At 42.7% G+C, this 19,301-nt stretch overlaps 1 protein-coding gene across 1 annotated transcript in view; it reads right to left on the bottom strand.

The window, feature by feature from the left end:
* Nucleotides 1-19,301, bottom strand: part of RNF17 (ring finger protein 17) — a 221,854-nt gene that overhangs the window by 51,827 nt on the left and 150,726 nt on the right. Inside the window, exons 30-32 of the mRNA XM_065420884.1 lie at nt 18,796-18,959; nt 12,342-12,461; nt 3,552-3,632 (exon numbers count right to left, since the gene is read on the bottom strand). Of these exons, the coding sequence (XP_065276956.1) occupies nt 3,552-3,632; nt 12,342-12,461; nt 18,796-18,959 (365 nt within the window). The remainder of the gene's footprint in view (nt 1-3,551; nt 3,633-12,341; nt 12,462-18,795; nt 18,960-19,301) is intronic.

Below are 19,301 nucleotides of genomic sequence, written 5' to 3' on the forward strand. Positions count from 1 at the left end.
GTGATCCATCTTGTGTCGTAGTAAACTCTTGTTAGAAGGGTCCCTGAAGAGGGACCGGGAAGGGTGTTGTGGAAGGGGTTCAGACAATCTCTAGGACCCATCATACTGATGTTATCCATCCCCAGGCACTACGGAATGCTGCCAATTGGTGGCCAAATGGGTGTGGAACGATGGTTGGCTGCGTCAGTCAGGGAGAGTGGTCTAACCATGCCTTGACCTGCCCCTCAAAAGTGGCAGATGTAGAGGGCTGGGACAAAGATTATGGGCCAGATGGTTTCTGTTTAGGGAATTTCCATTTCTTTCTTTACAGCTCATAACGGTGCTGAGTTTGGTACTGAGACGTGTGTGATCTATGCTGGGATTGGAGACTAAATTGTCTCTTTTGTCCCGGTGTACAGATACCCAGTGACTGGAGGGTAGCCCTGGAATCCTTCAGGGTGTGAAGGGAGGTGTCAGTCTTCTCGACAAACAGCTTTGTGCCCTCAAAGGGAAGGTCCTCAACCGTGGACTGCACCTCATTCAGGAATCCTGGCAAATGAAGCCATAATCCTCGTTGCATCACCACAGCCATGGAGATGGATCTAGCCCCGGTGTTGGCCATGTCAAGGGCAGATTGCAGAGATGTCTTTGCCACTAATTGGCCCTTCTGGATAATGGCCTTGAATGAGTCATGATATGCTTCTGGCATCTTTTCCGTAAAGTCATTCAGTGTCAAGTAATTTATGTAATCATATTTCGTTGTGAGGGCTTGGTACTTGATATGAAATTGTAGAGTGGTTGAGGAGTACACTTTTCTACCAAACAGATCAAGGCACTTCTAATCCCTGTTATAGGGAGAAGGCCTAGACTAGTGTTGTCAGACACAAGAGTTGACAGCGTCCACCACGGTGGAGTTGGGTGACGGTTAGGAGAATAGGAATTCCGATTCCTTAGTGGGGACATAGTATTTTTTGCCCACTTGCTTGCAGGTCGGGGCCACTGATGCCGTAGTTTGCCATACAGTCTTTGCTGGGTTTTAAATGGCCTCATTAATCAGAAGGGCGATCTTTGAGGAGGCCAAAGAATGGAGGATATCAAGGAGTTGATGGTGGAGGATTCCACTCCTCCAGTGGAATCAGGAGAGTGTCTGCCACCCTCTTTGTCAGTTCCTAAAAGAGATGAAAGTCATCTGCCAAAAATGGTGGAGAAGGCATGATGGCTTTGTCTGGAGGAGGAGGAGGAGGATATGGTCCTTGGAGTCACTTCCTCCTTGGCACCTGCTTCCTGTTCCTTGAAGTCTTGAGGAGGTTCTGAATCCCTGAATGGTGAGGCCCAGGGAGTGCCTCTCGAGGATTCTCAGGCAAGGCTCGGCACTCAAGAGGCATGTTGGCGGTGTGCCGCCCAAGGGTCCCAATTTGGCGGCATATGGTGGGGGGTGGCATAGAGCCTGGTGGTGCTCATACCAGGACGATGGTGGTGGGGCTATCTGTGGGTATACCCTTGAGTTCTGTTGGTAGTGAGCACCATATGAAGCTTGGGAGGAATACTGCGATACCTCTTCTGGCTTGCTGTCTGAACTGTCGCTGGAAAGTGGAGGAGCATGGCATGACCGTGGAGATATTTCCCATGCTTGGCAGAGGCTCAGTGCAGAGGTCTCAGTACGGAGAGGAGGGGACTCCGGTGCATCTGGCATGTGGATGTCTTTTGAATCGCAGAGTTCTGCCTGTACCAATGGTCCGAGCATCTGAGGCAGTGCCAGGGAGATGGGATAGTGTCTGCACCGGTCGCTCCTGCGCCAATTGAGCCATCGCTGGCGATACCGATGCAGGCTCGCATACCAAGAGCGTCTTTTTAGAGGAGTGCTTACTCCTGTCCTTCAGTGCCGATGATTCGGTACCTGTGCCCATGAGTCCATGGGCCTGTCAGTGGTACCAATTACAGGCAGTTTCTGTGAGCCATGAGTGCCAGACTGAGATGCCTCAGTGCCGAAGATACCAAGTGAGATGGTGATTGCTTGCCGCTATTTTGGGGCTTGCTATGGGGGGGTTCCCGCCCTCTTCTTAGAAGATTTGTGAGAGCGATCTGCAGCCTGCTTCTTCGACCCACAGCCCTTAGATGTAAAAGGCTGTGGGGAAGGCTCACATCTACCATGTGACTGAGGTTGGAGAACTGCCTCTATGAAGATAACCTTCTGGCGGAGTGTTCTTGTAGTCAGGCTACGAGCATGTAGGACAGAGAATTCCAACTCCAAACATGCGGCGGTAAGAAGGAACTGAAGGAGTGTCGCATCGCACAGCCTCTTATAACCTCACCTGGAGTATGAGGCAAACGTATGATGCACATGCGGGTCAATGGAACTGCTGCTGAAAACTTCCGGCTCATGGAGCACATGCGCACCCACATTTGGAATACGAATAGGGACCATCACTCGAAGAAGAATTCAAAGTTGTGGTTCTTTCAACCAGCACAATAGCTTAACCCCCATTACACACTGATAGAGTTAGCAGTATACATATTAAAGCAAATTAGGAAACCAACATGGATTCTACCTCTATCTGCTGTTGGGATGGTAGCATTGAAAATATGGTCTCTTTCCTTCCAACAAAGGTCTGGTTCTGTGTGTGCAAATACCCACCACACCATGGCAGCCAGACATTGCCTGTCTGAGAATGAGCCAGCATTTCACTCTCACATCTCAATTTATACTTCTTAAGATGCCTAAGTATATCACAAGTGATTTGAAATGGCAATGTGTTTAATTTTTCAAATAGTATTAAAAATACATTTAAGCAAGACGACATTTAATCTTAACATTAACTGAGGAGTAAGGCTAAGATTTAGACATGAGTATTTTTAGTAAAAGTCATGGACACGTCATGGGCAACAAACAAAAATTCACAGCCCATGACCTGTCCATGACTTTTACTAAAAATACCCATGACTAAATCTCTGTTCCCGAGGCCCCTTTGCTCTGGGGGCCCCCTGCTCCAGCGGTGGGGGGGTTGACTGTACCCGGTGGCCCAGTGCTCCAAAGACCCCAGGACCGCTCTCCTGATGGCCTCCAGGGCCGCCCTTGGGACCACTGCTCCAGCTCTCCCTGGGGCCAGTCACACCAGCTGCTGCTCAGGTTCTCCCAAGCAGTGGCTGGTGCAGCTGGCCTTGGGGCCGCTGCAGCTGTCACAGAGGTTGCGAAAAGTCATGGAATCCGTGGCCTCTGTGACAGAAGCATAGCCTTACTCATGAGTTAAGGAGGGGTTCTAATGTTAGTACATGAAGGTACAAAGGACTCGTATAAGTCACAATGGTAACAGCCACACAAATACACTTTGGTATCTTTAAAAACTAACATTGAAAGCCTAAGAATTGTGACAGGAGTCACAGTTAAAGCAGAAATCGTGTAATGTGCTGTCGTTATGCTACCTATGACAAATTATCTCCTGAGCCAGGTAGTAGTTACTTTGTTCAGGAAAAGCAACTAGTTTTATTCCTTCCATCAAGTATGCCTAATATACATTAAAGGGAAAAAAACATTTAGAGTTTTATTCCTTATGTCTGAACATAAGTTAAGTTACCAGAAGATGTATTTCAACAACTCTCTTTGTCAGTAGTTCTTGAAGGAGTTCTACAGCATCCTGCTGCCAAAAATTTCCAACCTAGTTAGTGAGAGGGGAAAACACAAAAAACTCAAACACTTCTAAATATCAACAAGCACAGTGCACTAAATCATGTACTCAGTATGTATTTTCACCATAATATTCTATAATACAAATGTCTACTTAATAAAACCCAAGACTTATTTGACTCTTTTCCTACAGTTAAGAGTTCGTGCACTATGTGGTATTAGCCAATACCCATACGTTAGTCGTAGCGTACATCACATTAATAGATATTATGTACATGGTATTAATATAATATACATTATACATAGGTGGATAGTGGGAAGTTATGTTAAACGAATGAATTATACTCTTCCCACAATTCTTTCCACCCACGTTAAGCATCCCACAACACTTTTTGCAAAGCTGAATTCAGTTTTGGCATTAGAAAATAGAATATTTGTCAAAGCAAAGCTGCATGAATATTTTGTACCAAGTACAGTTAGGGACTACTTACATGGCTCATCAACTTGTAATGTACTATTCAAAACGAGGTATGGGAAACCATAGGGAGGTACCAAGCACAAAGATGGCACAAACTAGTGGATTAAACTTTAACTGATGTGTAAAGAGTTTTGTAACTTGTAAAACCATACTGTAAATACTACACCCCACCTCGATATAACGCAACCCGATATAACACGAATTTGGATATAACGCGGTAAAGCAGTGCTCCAGGGGGGCGGGACTGCGCACTCCGGTGGATCAAAGCAAGTTCAGTATAACGCAGTTTCACCTATAAAGCGGTAAGATTTTTTGGCTCCCGAGGACAGCGTTATATCGAGGTAGAGGTGTACTAGCTGAAACGTGTATCTTTGAAGCTGTAGCCCATAGGATTATTTTGCTAGCTATTATATCCTACTATTCCAGCCAGCAGTATCAATTAATGTGTTTCTTTTTCTGAAATTAATCCATTTTATTTTTATATTTTATTAGTATTAATTCCTTGGAATTTAGGATGTGTTGAGGCATGTGTTTCCTAATAAGTTTTGCTGAAATGCAAGAAGCCTACCGGCCTGTAAGGTTTGGTAAGATCTGCTATACAGCAAAAAGTAGAATTAGTTATAAATGTGTCAGCATAAAAGCTGGCAACCTTTGGCACAGATAAGAATGGTCCCTGAACTTTGGGGAACCAAAGGGAAGAACTATCCACATCACAGGTTTATCCGGCTTCTACAACCGGTTGGTAACTGCAGGGTACACCACAACTTGGAGCTCATCAAGAGAGCCTAGGTTGGCAGTTTTGGAGTGAGATAATTCTTATTAATATATTTAGAAAATAAGTGTCATAATCCACTAACCTAAAGGAGAAGGGTACCCATAAATTTCTTAGGGTACAGAAATAAGATTTGGGCATAGTAGGTTGGGCCTGAATCACATAGGTCAGGATCGTATAAAATACCTTGTAAGGGAGTCCTTTTCTTAAACCTTCTTCTTGTACTTGCTTTAGAGTTAGTTTTTTTTTTCTTCTTAACGACTTCTTAGGGTCTTAAGCTCTTAAACGAAGTTCTACTTCTTAGATCTTTTCATCTATCTATTCTATCTTCTATCACACTATCAGCTCAGCTTGTGCAGTATAGTGTAACTACTCAACAGTCCTAACCACTGGGTAAGCCAACACCATCGCGTAATCGGGTATGCTAGGAGTGAGGCTGGTCCTTCACCTCCTATTACCGGGCTCTCAAGGAAGGGTGTGAGTATGTTAGGTTAAGGTACTTATATTAGAAATGTTACCACCAGGAGTTTTGGAATTCTTTTACTGTTTTGCAGTTATAAGTTTCATTGCATTTCTTATTTTTATGTTAATGTCAATAAAGATTTTATCAATTTGGTATTGTCCTCAGTGTACGTGTTCTTGCCAAGCACCCCGAGAGTCCTCTCCCAATTTAGAGAACTCTCTGAGTTCTTGAACTCTGTAGTCTGAATTGGATAAGAACCTATAAATCTTCTGGTCGGATGCGATCAGTGGCGAGCCATAAAAGCTAACCCATCAAATTCAGGTCAACAAAGCACACCTTCTGCGTAAGCTGAACGTGCGGCAATCTAAAAACTGCTTCCCAGGAGGAGGGTAGGTATGTCCTCCTTTTTGTATTATATTGTTTTGTCTTTAGACAATAAAGTTGAATAAATTTAATTATTTGGTCTCCTGAACAATTTTTAACAATGAACCACAAATGTAGTCCAACTGGCTATATCTTTTAGTCAATAGTGGCAATTCCTTGGCACAGTAGTGCTAAATTCTACAGAATACTGTATATTCTGTAGTTATGAGATGCAGAGACCATTCCAAATGCAAACTTTTTTTTTAACCTAATAAAAAGCCATTTATGAATGTTTTCCCTATATATTTTGTATTGCTGCCTATCTGTATGCTGTAGAAACACGTTATAAAAAAAGTTACCTCTACCTTACAGTAATTGGAGTTCTTAGGGATGTGTTGTCCATATGTATTCTACTGTTGGAGTGCCTGCACCCCAGGCACACAAGATCTGAGTCTTTTGACCAGCAGTGTACGTTAGGGCCACACATGTACCCCTATGTGTCTTCATGCTCCTGTACCAAGGCCATTAAGGTGACAGTAGGCCTAGTTGCCACTCAGTTACTTCGCCACTGTGCAATCCAGGTTTTATAGGATTCCATAGCAGCAGGGAAGGAAGATGGACCGTGGACTACATATAGACAACACATCTCAAAATATAAGTAACTTCCTTCCTTTCTTCGAGTGCTCATCCATTTTTTTTTATATATATATTTTCCACTCTTGTGACTAGAAAGCAGTGACTTGATGTGAGGGAGGTGGGTGCTGAGCTGGTGGATCTAGACTAACTAGTTTGTAAGAGATTTTAATAGAACCCAAAACCAATTTGAATAGCCTTTGGGTTGATAATCAGCAATGCCAGAATAAGCTTAGGCAACTACCTGAAAGATTTGGTCCTCTGCAAATAAAAGGAAAGAGGTTTCTGAACATCTAAAGTATGCAGCCTAACCTCTCCTTGATTAGAATATAGTTTAGGGACTATATTGGTGGGTGGATCATTTGGTTTAAATGGAAGTTTAACTACTTGAGTAAGAACTTGAGATGAAGTCTGAATGATACTTTATCCCTATGAAATACTATATAGGGAGGTCTTTCTGTGAAAGTCTATATTTACACACTTCTTCTGACAGATGTACAATTGCTATAAAAAAGGAAGTCTCCATACATAAGTATAATAAAGAACAAGTTGCCAGGGGTTCAAATGAGGATCCAATTAAGCCTGTCAAAACCAAATGAAGATCCCATGGGGAGGGAGGTTGTGTTACTGGTGGAAAAACCCAAACTAGGTATTTATGGTATTTAACCATAATGAGATGGGGGAAAAAACTAACTCTTGATAGGAGGATGGTATGCAGAAATGGCTGCCAGGTGTACTCTGAGGGCTGTTTAACAATCCAAAGTTCTTCAGTGAAGTAAATATTCCAAACGCAGTTAAAAATAAGTCAATGGGTTGCAGGTGACACTGTTCACACCAAATCCCACATCTCTTCCATTTAGCTGCATAGGTTTGTTTGGTGGAATTTTTCCTACTTTGTATCAAAATATATTGGACATCCAAAGAACAAAACCATTTATGAATGACATCCATCCAACAGCCAGGCTGAGAGATAAAGGGAGGCTGGGTTTGGATGCAAAATCTTCCTTTTGTCTTGAGATATCAAATCTGATAAAAGAGGTAAAGGTTTCAGTGGATAAAACAATAAGTTCAATCCTAGGTATCAAAACTGCCTCAACCACGCAGCCCCTATCATGATGATCCTGCAGCACCTTGTCTGTTCTTTCCAAATACCCTGGGAATTATCTGGAACAGAAATCGAGACACTTTTTGTTGTTTATTACAAGCAGTTCTAATGATCGATGACCCCATTCCTGGAATATAACTGTACAACCGAATCTTTGATCATCCACCCATGGTCTGCTAGAGCACTTTGCAGACTGAGAAGATGTATTGCTCTGAGAGATACATGATGCAATATGCACTGGTTCCATAGCCGAAATGCTTCCGGACACAGCAGAGATGAGCATGTCCTTCCCTACCTGTTTGTATAAAGCATAGCCATGGTGTTGGTTATCAACTGGTCAGTCCTATTCTTGATTAAAGGATTGAAGACAGCACAGGCTCTGTGAACTGCTCTGAGCTCTAACATATTTATGTACAATTCAGCCTCCTTGCAAGTCCATTGGCCTTGTGTCTGATGACGGTCCAGGTGCATTCCACTCCCCATCCCAAGAGGAACTCATCTGTCACCAAAGTCTTACTGAGAGGGGTGGAGAAAAAGGTACAACCTTGCACGCCTAATTGAGGTCTTTCCACCAATTTAGTGATATAAGATTTGTGAGCGATCATCAGAGACATATCCATAAGATGCTTTCTCAGCATGTATGCAAACTCTAGTCAACCCTGCACACAACGCAAGTGTAATCTTACATTCTGCATGACTAATGTGCAGGAAGCCACGTGTCCAAGCAGACACAGAAAAGTCCAAACGGTTGTATGTGGATCTTTTTGAGGCTGATTGGCAAGACTGGACAGACTCAACAACAGCCAGAGTTTACCTGCCCAAACAAGGTAAATTTGTTATCTGATAAGTTTCTGTTAGCAGCTTCTCTCCAAATTCATTACTCATGGGCTAATGGCCCCCAAAGGTGGAATTCAGTGGCCGTCCAATGTTATTGGTGGAGGCTCTGGGACTTGGGTCCACTCTTAAGCTCAGGCCGCCAGAAGAGTTTCTCCACAGCTGTAGAAACACTCCAGCAACCAATTATCAGCATTAAGACAACTTGGTATAATGTATTAAATTAACCATCAGACAATATATGTCTAAGTCTCCCTTTGAAGAAAATTTTCAGTCCATATTCTGGTCATTTATATGATTAGGGTGAGTTGTATTCAGAGAAAAGCTACCAACAGAAAGCAATGATCAATTAAGAGATTACTCAATCTGTTGCACAGCTTCTCTCCTCATTCACTACTCATGGGAAGTAGCAAGCAGTGAATCACAAAAGCAGGTATTCCCAATCTCCCCTTCCCCATCCATTTTGAGGGACACCTCAGGAAAGGCTGTTACAACAGGTGGTGGAGTAACTTCTATAGTTCCAAGATACACAAGATGTTCCTATCCTATACAGAGGAAAAGGTTTTTATCTGAGTTACTGCCTAATATTGAAGAAGGTAGGGTGGCATCCAATTCTGTACTTGAAGGGACTCATCAACACCTTCATCTGTTGCTTCAAGTTCAGGAGGGTAACACTGGCCTCTATAATTCATCTTTAGATCCACACGAATGGTTTGCGACTCTCAACCCACAGGATGCATACTTCTGCATGTTTCCATATATTCAGCATGCAGGAAGTAATTAAGATTTCAGGTGAGATAGAACCATTACAATACAGAGTCCTTCTATTTAGTCTCTTTACAGCACTGAGAGTGTTCACCAAAGTTATAGCTGTCTCGTTAATAGGCAGTGCCATGAATGGAGAATATCCAAGAGTTTAGGAGAGGATTCTTGTACCTCCTTCAACTGGTATTTTGAGAATCAGCTATTTGTCTGAACAGGTCCTGAAAGCTCTTGTATTCACCCGGTTGGACCACTGCTGCATCTGGGAAAGAGGATGAAACAGCTGCTGGCATTAATTGATCCTCTGGTTAAGAGTGCTGCTGCTCAAAAAATTCCTCACGGGGCTCAGGTTCATGTATTGCATTTTGAGACATCCTAGATTCCTGACATGGAGTAGGAAAAAAGGATCTCTTCCTATGAGGTGGTGCAGCGGTGTGATGTCTAGGATATTATTCTCATCCCCCCCCATTCCCCTGAGAGACCTAGACCCAAATTAAGCCCTCTCCTCTCTTTTCAGATCGATAAGGGCCCCTTGGGGAATAAATAGGGGATCCTTCCCCACTGTGTTGTGAGCCATAAGATGAAAATGCACATTGTTGGGGGACTGCTGAAGCTTGAGCACTAAGATGTATAGTGCTCCTACATGACATTAGCCTCTGAGATAGAATGCATCAGTTTTCGGGTCCTTTGATATCACATACTTCCTCGGTACCAAGAAGGGCAGAGCTGTAAACCTTGATGCAGGAGAAGCAAGAATTGAGCTCAACAGTGCCAATATACCTAGTAGACGCATCTAGTGCAGAAGTGAGTAGCATCAAGTACTGACAAGGCTGGCACTACAATGATCATCACTGACATGATGTTCAGTGCTGAGGTGATAACTGAAGCCTTGGCCCCGGTGCTGGAGACAGCCGATTTTGATTCCAGAGGGTCAATGTGCCCTCAGAGCTCCTGTGGTACCCAGTTTGGGTGGTGGAGTCACTGTAGAGCAGGAGCAGTGAGATGACTTAGACATCCTCTTATTGGAATCTCCTACTGGGGGTTTGCCCCTGCTCTTCCCAAAGAAAGTGATGCTCCTTTTTATCTAAGGACTTAGGTTTTTCAGCCCTACCTGAGTTCAAAGCCACCAGTCTTTGTAGCTGACAGGGACACTCCTGGACTGGGCAGAACTTGAGGGGGTTTTCCCTGCTCAGATCAGAGGGCCATAGAGTGGCCTAACAAAAATATCTTTAGAATATGCCTCACTAGCTTTCAAGGTAATTTTAGAAAAACTACTCTCACACTGTATATTTATCAGCAATATATGCTTTCCCTAAACAAGAGAGAACATCTTGTGTATCCATCAAATATTGGAATTGCCACCTCACAAGTCTCAGGAGACTGACTTCGGGTCGGACATTATGGAATCTCAGTACTGGGAAACTACAATCAAAGAATAAAACAAATGCAATAATGAAGTAAAACTTCCCAAAGAAATAAAACTATTAGACTGCCAACAGACAGCTACTCTAACTATCTAAACCTAACTAATATTAATAAGTACACACTTTATTTACAGATAAGACAGAATGAAGAGTAAAGGTGTGGATACTGAAGAGCTCAATCTCGCGGTCTCAGGTAGTGAGAAGGAACTGAGTGGTCACTGGGATTGGTCTGCCCTTTATGCCCTCAGTATGGGAGTACAAGGACACAGGGTATGTCTACATAGCCCGTGGCAGCAAGCCTCCCACCTAGGTTGATCGATTCAGGCTAGCAGGCTTCAGGTTCTAAAACAGTGCTCTAAAAATATCTGTACAGACAAGCTTTAAGTTGGGGCTCCGGCTGCAGCTTGGGCTCTAAAGCCTAGGGAAGGCTCTGAAGCTCAGCACTAGCCACAACTTGAAACCACAGTCTGTACGTACAGCTATTTTTAGAGCACAAGTGTGAGCCCTGCTAAGCCAACTATATTGACCTGGGCTGGGAGGCTTGCTGCTGTGGGCTGTGTAGACATAGGATTAGGGTACAATGTCCACAATTATCCGAAAGACTCCAGTTTCTAGTGCATGGGACACATGTACAACAAGAGTGGAACACATATGGACAAGCACTCTATGAAGAATTAGGAGGCTCTGAAACAGAAGTTAGGGTCAGTGTGCTATACTTTCTTTTGACAGCTGGAAGGGAGTGGGGTGAAAGCAATGGGTTAGACCAAGAAGAAAGGGGACAGAGAACAAAGAAAGGGGAAGAGAACAAACATCCCCCCCAATAGTGCATGAAGATTTAGTAATATTTATGCATTTATATTTAGATTTAGTCTTATTATATATAATAATTGTTATAAATAATCAGTCTTATTGTGCTTATTTTATCTTGCTGATATAAACAGGCTTCATTCTTAATAACTTTGGAAATATAACAATTACTGAAGACCAGCTGACTTAAATTGCATTCCTCTTTCTGATGTTCAGCTCATGAGATGATTCACTAGAGGTCTTTGGGACAACAACTGTGGTGAAATGTGTCTGAGAGCGCCTCTAACTGTACATGAGAAAAATACACATATATGTAATCACTTATTTACATGCATAATCAAGCTGGTTGGAAGATCTTTGAAACATTTTTCGTCAAAGCCGAAATATTGGATCACTTTCAGACCTGAGCTGAAAACCTGACCTTTTCAGTCCAAAACGAGACATTTTGACACTTCCATTTCACAAAAATGGAATGAAAATAAATGTCAATACCTAAAAAGGTGTGAAACGGAAGTGTCATTTTCTGGCCAGCTCTAACAAATTACCATGATTATGCATGTATTGTGGATGTGCCTAATTAAGAAAATCTAGTCCCAAATGTGTAGAATAAAAGTGTGTGAATGGGGGAGGGGGGAAATGGGTGGAGGGGATGGAGAATGAGAAGACAGCAAGAGAGGCGCTGTACATTACTGATTTCAGCTGTCCTTCCATATGGTTGCTAGCTTAAGAGCCCAATTTTTTGAACCCATTTGTTATATATAGATTGAAACAGATTACAGAATTGCTTTAAACTAAACTATTTTGCTTTCCAATCCTACTATTAAATGAATCACTCATATTCTTTCTGTTTTTAGGCAACCTGTGAATACAAAATAATACAAAACTGCACTTAAATTACATATTTAGAATACAAAAAACAAAAGTCAAGAATTTCATTCTTATAAGTGAATATCTGACACTACAAACTATCACTCTGAACTCAAAATTGAATTCCCAAATACTGTCTAGATGTACAAGAGTATCCTTTATTCAATGTACTATTAATTAGTATATTAATTTTAGTAACTACCAAAAGTCTTCAAATTTAGTGTTTACTCACTGGCACTGTTTTATAGAGCTGACATGGTATGCAAAATGTAGGTATGTCAGCATACAACGCAACTGGATAGAGATGACACTGAGGGATCTTCTCAATGTAGCCATAGTCCACGTACTGCACCTATATAAAATAAATAAAATGAAAAATTACTTTTCTAAAAATGCTGCTTTTTAGAAAAAAAAATCACTCTCTGGTAAACAGTCAATTTCTTTTCTCTAAAAACACATGGTGTCTCAGAGCTGGAGGTGGGGCTAGACTGGGGTCAAAAAATAAGGGCCACCCATACCTTCTTCAGGCTGACGTAAAGGGGGAATCTCCCCAGACAGACGTTGTTCCTGCCTTCATGGCTCCCTCCTTGAGAAATTTACGAATCCTAAATTTCCTACACTGTTCAGTCTTACTCAGGAATGACCTGCAGATACTGCCCTTGGAAGGTACATGTGCTTCCCCTGAGTACTATAAACAGGTGGTGTAGTCTGATCAGAATCATCTTGTGGCACTTATTGTAGCTTTTAAAGCCAGGGATTGCTAGCATACTCCCCTTAACTATTGGAGGGTCGGGGGAACGAGGGGCATACGGTAACAGTTTCCCAGCAGAACTGTTTTGGGAGTGGGGCAAGATAAGGAACCAGACCCCTCATAAACTAGTTCCTAACTAACTGTATGCAGAACTAAGAGGCTTTAACAATTTTAATAACTATTTACAGTGTGAAGTTGGAAAAAGTCAGCATGGACAATGAAGCTCTGTCCTAAAGCACAAACGGTAATAAAGAACTAAGATGGTAGCAGTCTGGCAGCCTTTATTCCCTTGGTGCAGAACATGAGCAGAGTGGGGGTGTACGCATGGACCACATAGACACTGCTAAAGAAGATTCTCCAGTCCTGGGCACATGGAATATATGTACAACCTGAAGTACATTATACATAAGGATAAATGCTTGAAGAAGAACTGAATAGATAGTTCAGGCAAACTATCATTAAGACAAAGAGTCATGCCAAAAGATAGGGGGTCAGATAAAAGGAACATGCCTACTTGGAGAACATAAATTGAAACATAATAATAGTAATATCAGCAATTCATTCAGCATGTGATCATTATGAAACATTTAACTTTTTAAAAATAGATTACTTATTTTGAAAAGGTGACCACATTCAAGAGAGGATGAAATCCATAAGTAAGTCATAATTACAAAGTTTCTATGCTCTTAGGAGAGCTGTTTTACTATTGCCAGCAAAATCAAAAAAGAAAATATTACTCACCCTGTGCAATAACTGTAGTCCTTCAAGAGGTGTCTCCTTATGAGTGCTCCATTTCAGATTCGTATATGCCTCTCATGCTCTCAATTGTAGATTTCTAGCTAGCAGTTCATTCGGCCCGTGCACTTATCCTATGCTTCCTCATGGCATACACCGAGGCTACACAAGGCTGTGTGGGTGAACCACCTTCAGTTCCTTCTCTACTCAGTCATCACCTAGAGCAGTGGCTCTCAACCTTTCCAAACTACTGTACCCCTTTTCAGGAGTCTGATTTGTCTTGCATACCCCCAAGTTTCACCTCACTTAAAAAACTACCTGCTTACAAAATCAGACAAAAATACAAGTGTCACAACATACTAATACTGAAAAATTGCTTACTTTCTCATTTTTACTATATAATTATAAAATGAATCAACTGGCATAATATTGTACTTACACTTCAATGTATAGTATATAAAGCAGTATAAACAAGTCATTGTATGAAATTTTAGTTTGTACTGACTTTGCTTGTGCTTTTTATATAGTCTGTTGTAAAATTAGGCAAATACCTAGATGAGTTGATGTACCCCCGGAAGACCTCTGCGTACCCCCAAGGGTACACATATCCCTGATTGAGAACCACTGCTCTAGAGAACAACCAAAAAAAAGGGGAAGGAGGGTGGGTGGTGGAGCACCCATAGGGGGACACATCTCAAAGAACTTCAATTACTGAACAGGGTGAGTAACATTTCCTCCTTCTTCAAGTAGTTACCCTACAGGTGCTCCACTTTAGGTGACTTCTGAGCAGTATCCCTAGAAGTAAGGGGGAGGGGCAGGCTTTGGAACAGGATCTAGAATCGAAGGTAGTACTGCCAAGCCAAGTGGTGCATCAGATCTGATGGTATGGCGCAGAGCATAATGCTTTAAAAATGTATGGATTGAAGCCCAGGTAGTGGCTCTACATATCTCAGATACTGGGACATTCTTCAAAAATTCAGCAGACGTTGCCTGCGATCTGGCTGAATGTGCTCTCTCCCCCTCCCCCAGCAGTGTCTTTCCCATCATCCCAGGGAGTAACTGCAGGCTTCTTGCTCCAGACACACCTCCCTTCTCCCAGGGAGTGCTTGTTGCCAGCTTCCAGGCTTATATAGGACCCGCCTCTTCCTGCCCAGCTGAGCATGTTCTACTTAAATCCCTGCTACCTGTCGCTTTCTCCAGATGCAGTCCAGGCAGTTAAATGGCCCACTTAGCCATCTTAAACCTTTCAGGCCTTGTGGGGGGTGAATACCACATCACAGGTCCCAAGATAGAGTGGGGTACTAATGTGGGGGAAGGGATTACCCAGACCCCTAATAAATCTGGATGATACTGGGTAAGCAAAAATGGAGAATCTCTCAACTTGGGAATGAAAGGCGGACATGGCAGCCAGGTGTACCCTGACCGAATGGATGGATAATCTAGATGTCTTCAGATCCTGCAGGTAGCTTAGGATGAGTGAAAGGGGAATTGATTCTGGACGCAGGTACTGACTGTAGTAGGAAGAAAGCCTGATACATAAGCCCTTGTATCAGTGGCCTGGTATGAGGCCTGGGCTAAAGTAGTAGTCAAAGTAGTCAAAGTCAGCAAGAGACAGGCTGTAAGCAGGAGTTAGGCTCTGCCTGTGTACATGCTCACAGAGCCTGGCAAGAACAGAGCTGGTATTGCAAAAACACACTCTTTCCTAAGAAAGACTAGGCACAGGACACTCACAAAAATACATTCCGGAAGCATGGTACCAGAACACCCCGATACCAAGTATGGTACAACCTGCTCTCCCCCAAATATAACAGGAACACGCTGACCCATCTTAAAGACAAGGTCAGGATGACAGGATGATGGATAGAGATGTTTTGATAGAACCAACATGAACAAGGTGATGGGTGGCACCTAGGTATATCAGAGGGTGGCACCTGGATATGTTAGAGGGGCAATATGTAACTTGTTTGTATCGGTGTATAAAGAGATATTTCAGAGGGAGTGTTTTGGGCCAGCCGAGGGAGGAATGGAAAGTCCCACCATTCACTGAGCTGTGTCCATTGTCACTGGCATACAAGTCTTAGACTAGGTCTATCCCCGATAGATCGATCGCTACCCGCCGATCCGGCGGATAGTGAAGACGTGCCCTTAGTATCCTCAGAGTCTGCCAGGTGCTATTACCATACTTAGTCAACAGTAAACCTGGCTGTGTGCCTTCATGCCTTAATGGATCTTGTGGTCATTGGGCGGTTTACTCAAGGTCTGCTGTGCCAGCTACCTGCGAAGAGCTGGGGCGGCATACAGAGGGAATGCATGCAGCCAAACATTTATCAACACTGATGACCACACCAGTGGACAATCTCTTCCGTTTCTGTGGGTAAGCAGGGAGAAATGATGTTATTCTACTGTTTAATAACACCTGCTGTACCACCACAGAGCAGGAAATCTATATACCCAAGAACCATCCCGGAGCCACACCCTGAGGCGCAGAACTGCCAGGCTGGGGTGTAGAGTGTGACCTGCATCCTGAGACAGGATATGAGGAATGGTCTGGTGCTTGATCAACAGCTGGACACAGCTGACACAGGTAAGGGTATCAAGCTTGTCTCATCCAGGTAGGTACTATGAGGATAACTCTGACCTTGTCCTACCTGATCTTATTCAGTGCTCTAGAATTAAGGGCATTGGGGGAAAAGGGACAGAATGTACTTTTCTGCCACAGAAGCAAGACATCCCCCAGGGAGCAGTAACCCAAAGTCTCCCTTTAATAGAAGAGAAGGCACTTCCTGTTTTCAAAGGTGATGAAAAGATGGATCTCTGGCCATCCTTAACTCTGAAATATGCTATGGAGAACCTAAGGGTCCAGCTCCCATTTGTAGTCATGGGAGAAGTGTCTGTTGAGGGCATCAACAGTGGTGTTCCAGATGCCTGGAAAGCAGACTGCTGAGATCTGGATGTGGTGGCTATGGAACCAGTTCCAAAGCTTTGTAGCTTCAGCACATAAGAATGCAGATCTTGCTCCTTCCTGCTTGTTGATGTAAAACTTGCAGCAGAACATATTGTTTGTCATGGCCTTGATTGTTTTGTCCCCAATGAGGGGCAGGAGATGAAGGGAAGGATTCCTGACCACCCTGAGCTTCAAAAGCTTGATGTGGAGATTGGTCTCATGGGACTGTCCATCTGCCCTGAACCACGAAGATGTTGAGGTGGGAACTCCACATTAATCAGGATGCATCAGTCATTAGAGTCACTGATAGAGCTGAGTGACAGAAACGGACACCTGCACAGAGATGGAGTTGCTCCTTCCATTAGTTTAGAGAGTTCATTATGTACACGGTCACCCATTAGTCCAAAGCATTCCTGTCACAGAATAGACAATTCCTAACCAACCTGGGAAGCAGCAGAGCATAACCTTGCATGGATTGATCACAATGGTACAAGCTGCCATATGGCCCCAAGAGTTGAAGATAGATTCTTATTGTGGGTTGAGAGCTCCTCTGAATTCTCCCTACCAGTCCTGAAAGAGTCACAAATCTGTCTAAAGGGAAGTACTCTCTGGCTGTCACGGAGTCCAGATACGCCCCTATAAACTGTATCCTTTGTACTGGTACTAATGTGGATTTCTTTACATTCAGCTGTAGACCCAAGTCATGAAACAGAGCAAGAGCCTTCTGGGTTGACGATAACAGTGACTTGAAAGAATGGTCTTTGAGATACCAGAAGACAAAAATTATTCCCTTCTGAATGTAAGCCACAACTACTGCTAGAACCTTTGAAGATATCCTTAGGTTCCAAGGATAGGCTGAGCGCTTGGTACTGGAAATGATCTTGGTCTATGATAAATTGTAGGTATTTCCAGTATGATGGGTGTATATTTATATGGATGTAGGAGTCTTGTAGGTGGAGGGATGAAAATCAGTCCCCTTCCTCTAGTGAAGTAATTATAGTAGCCAGTCACCATCCTGAACTTTGGGGGTTTCACAAACTTGTTCAGCTGTCTTAGATTGAAGATCGGCTTCCAACCGCCATCCTTCTTTGGTACTAGGAAGTACTGAGTAGAACCCTCTGCCCCTGCAAGGGAAAGGAACCAGTTCTACTGCTCCTAGCTGGAGGAGAGAGTCCACCTCTTGCCTTTGTAAAAGCTCGTGAGAAGGCTCCCTGAAGAGGGATGGGGAAGGGGAGGTGGAAGGGTGACTGGGCAACAAAATGGCAGATGAAATTCAGTGCTTACCAGTGCAAAGTAATACATACTGGAAAAATATAATTCCAAATACACATACAAAAGGATGGGGTCTAAATTAGCTGTTACCACTCAAGAAAGAGTCATTGAGGCTAGTTCTCTGAAAATGTCTGCTTAATGTGCCAAGTATCAGGAGGTAGCCGTGTTAGTCTGTATCCACAAAATCCACCAGACTCCTTGTTGTTTTTGCTTAATGTGCAGCAGCAGTCCAAAAAGCTAACAATGTTAGGAACCATTATGAAGGGGCTAGATAAGAGAAAACATCATAATACCACTATATAAATCCATGGTATACCCACATGCAGTTCATTCACCTCATCTCAAAACAGGTATATTAGAATTGGAAAAAGTACAGGAAAGGGCAACAATAATGATTAGAGAAGAGATTAAAAAGACGGACTGTTCAGATTAGAAAAGCAATGACTCAGGGAGAGATAAGATAAAGATCTACAAAATCATGAATGGTGTGGAGAAAGTAAGTGTTATTTACTCCTTCATATAAACACAAGAACTAGGGGCCACCCAATGAAATTAATAGGCAGCAGGTTTAAAACAAACAAGTATTTCTTCACACAATGCATACTCAACCTGTGAAATTTCTTGCCAGGGGATGTTGTGACGACCAAAAGAATAACAGGGTTCCAAAAAGAATTAGATAAGTTCATGGAGGATAGGTCCATCAATGGCTATTAGCCAACATGGTTAGGGATGCAACTCCATGCTCTGGGTGTCCCTAAACTTCCAACTGCCAGAAGTTGGGACTGGATGACATGGGATGGATCACTTGATAATTGCCCTGTTCTGAACATTCACTCTGAAGCATCTGGCACTGGCTACTGTTGGAAGACAGGATATTGGGCTAAATGAACCATTGGTTTGACCCATTGTGGCTAGTCTTGTGCTTTTATGAACGATCACTTATGCCATTTGTCATAAAAGAAAAAAGAAAAAAATCAAACTTACCCTGACTGTACCACCACCAACTTCTATAACTTTACCTCGATACCACATGGTATCCGATCCTCTTACAACACAAGCTTCTTCTTTTCTCCAACAATATGGTTCCAGAAGACCAAGACATTTGAAGTTATTTTGTATATCAGTCATCAATTTGTTTAGTTCATTTTCTGAACAAGAATTGGGTAAAAGAGAAAGTGAAATTCAAAAAATAGATTTCAGATTATTTATAAGTGCAAATAATTGTTTTAACCACTACACATATAGTTACTGTATACTAGGCTGGGGCTGTAGAACAATAATTTAGAGGTTAACCTATACAGCTTTTCACATTTTCATTTCCAAATATCTTCCACTAGGTTGGGAATCTTACCTATTGCAAGTCCTTATAATTCCATTGTGTTGGAATAATAGTGGCAAATGTAGGGGTTATATTATGGAAAATATATTTTCCATATTTTAAACCATTTAACACTACCTAATGACAATGGCTGAAATAACTTCTAAGCCAA

Source organism: Emys orbicularis, chromosome 1 (assembly GCF_028017835.1).
Source record: "Emys orbicularis isolate rEmyOrb1 chromosome 1, rEmyOrb1.hap1, whole genome shotgun sequence".
NCBI lineage: Eukaryota > Metazoa > Chordata > Testudines > Emydidae > Emys > Emys orbicularis.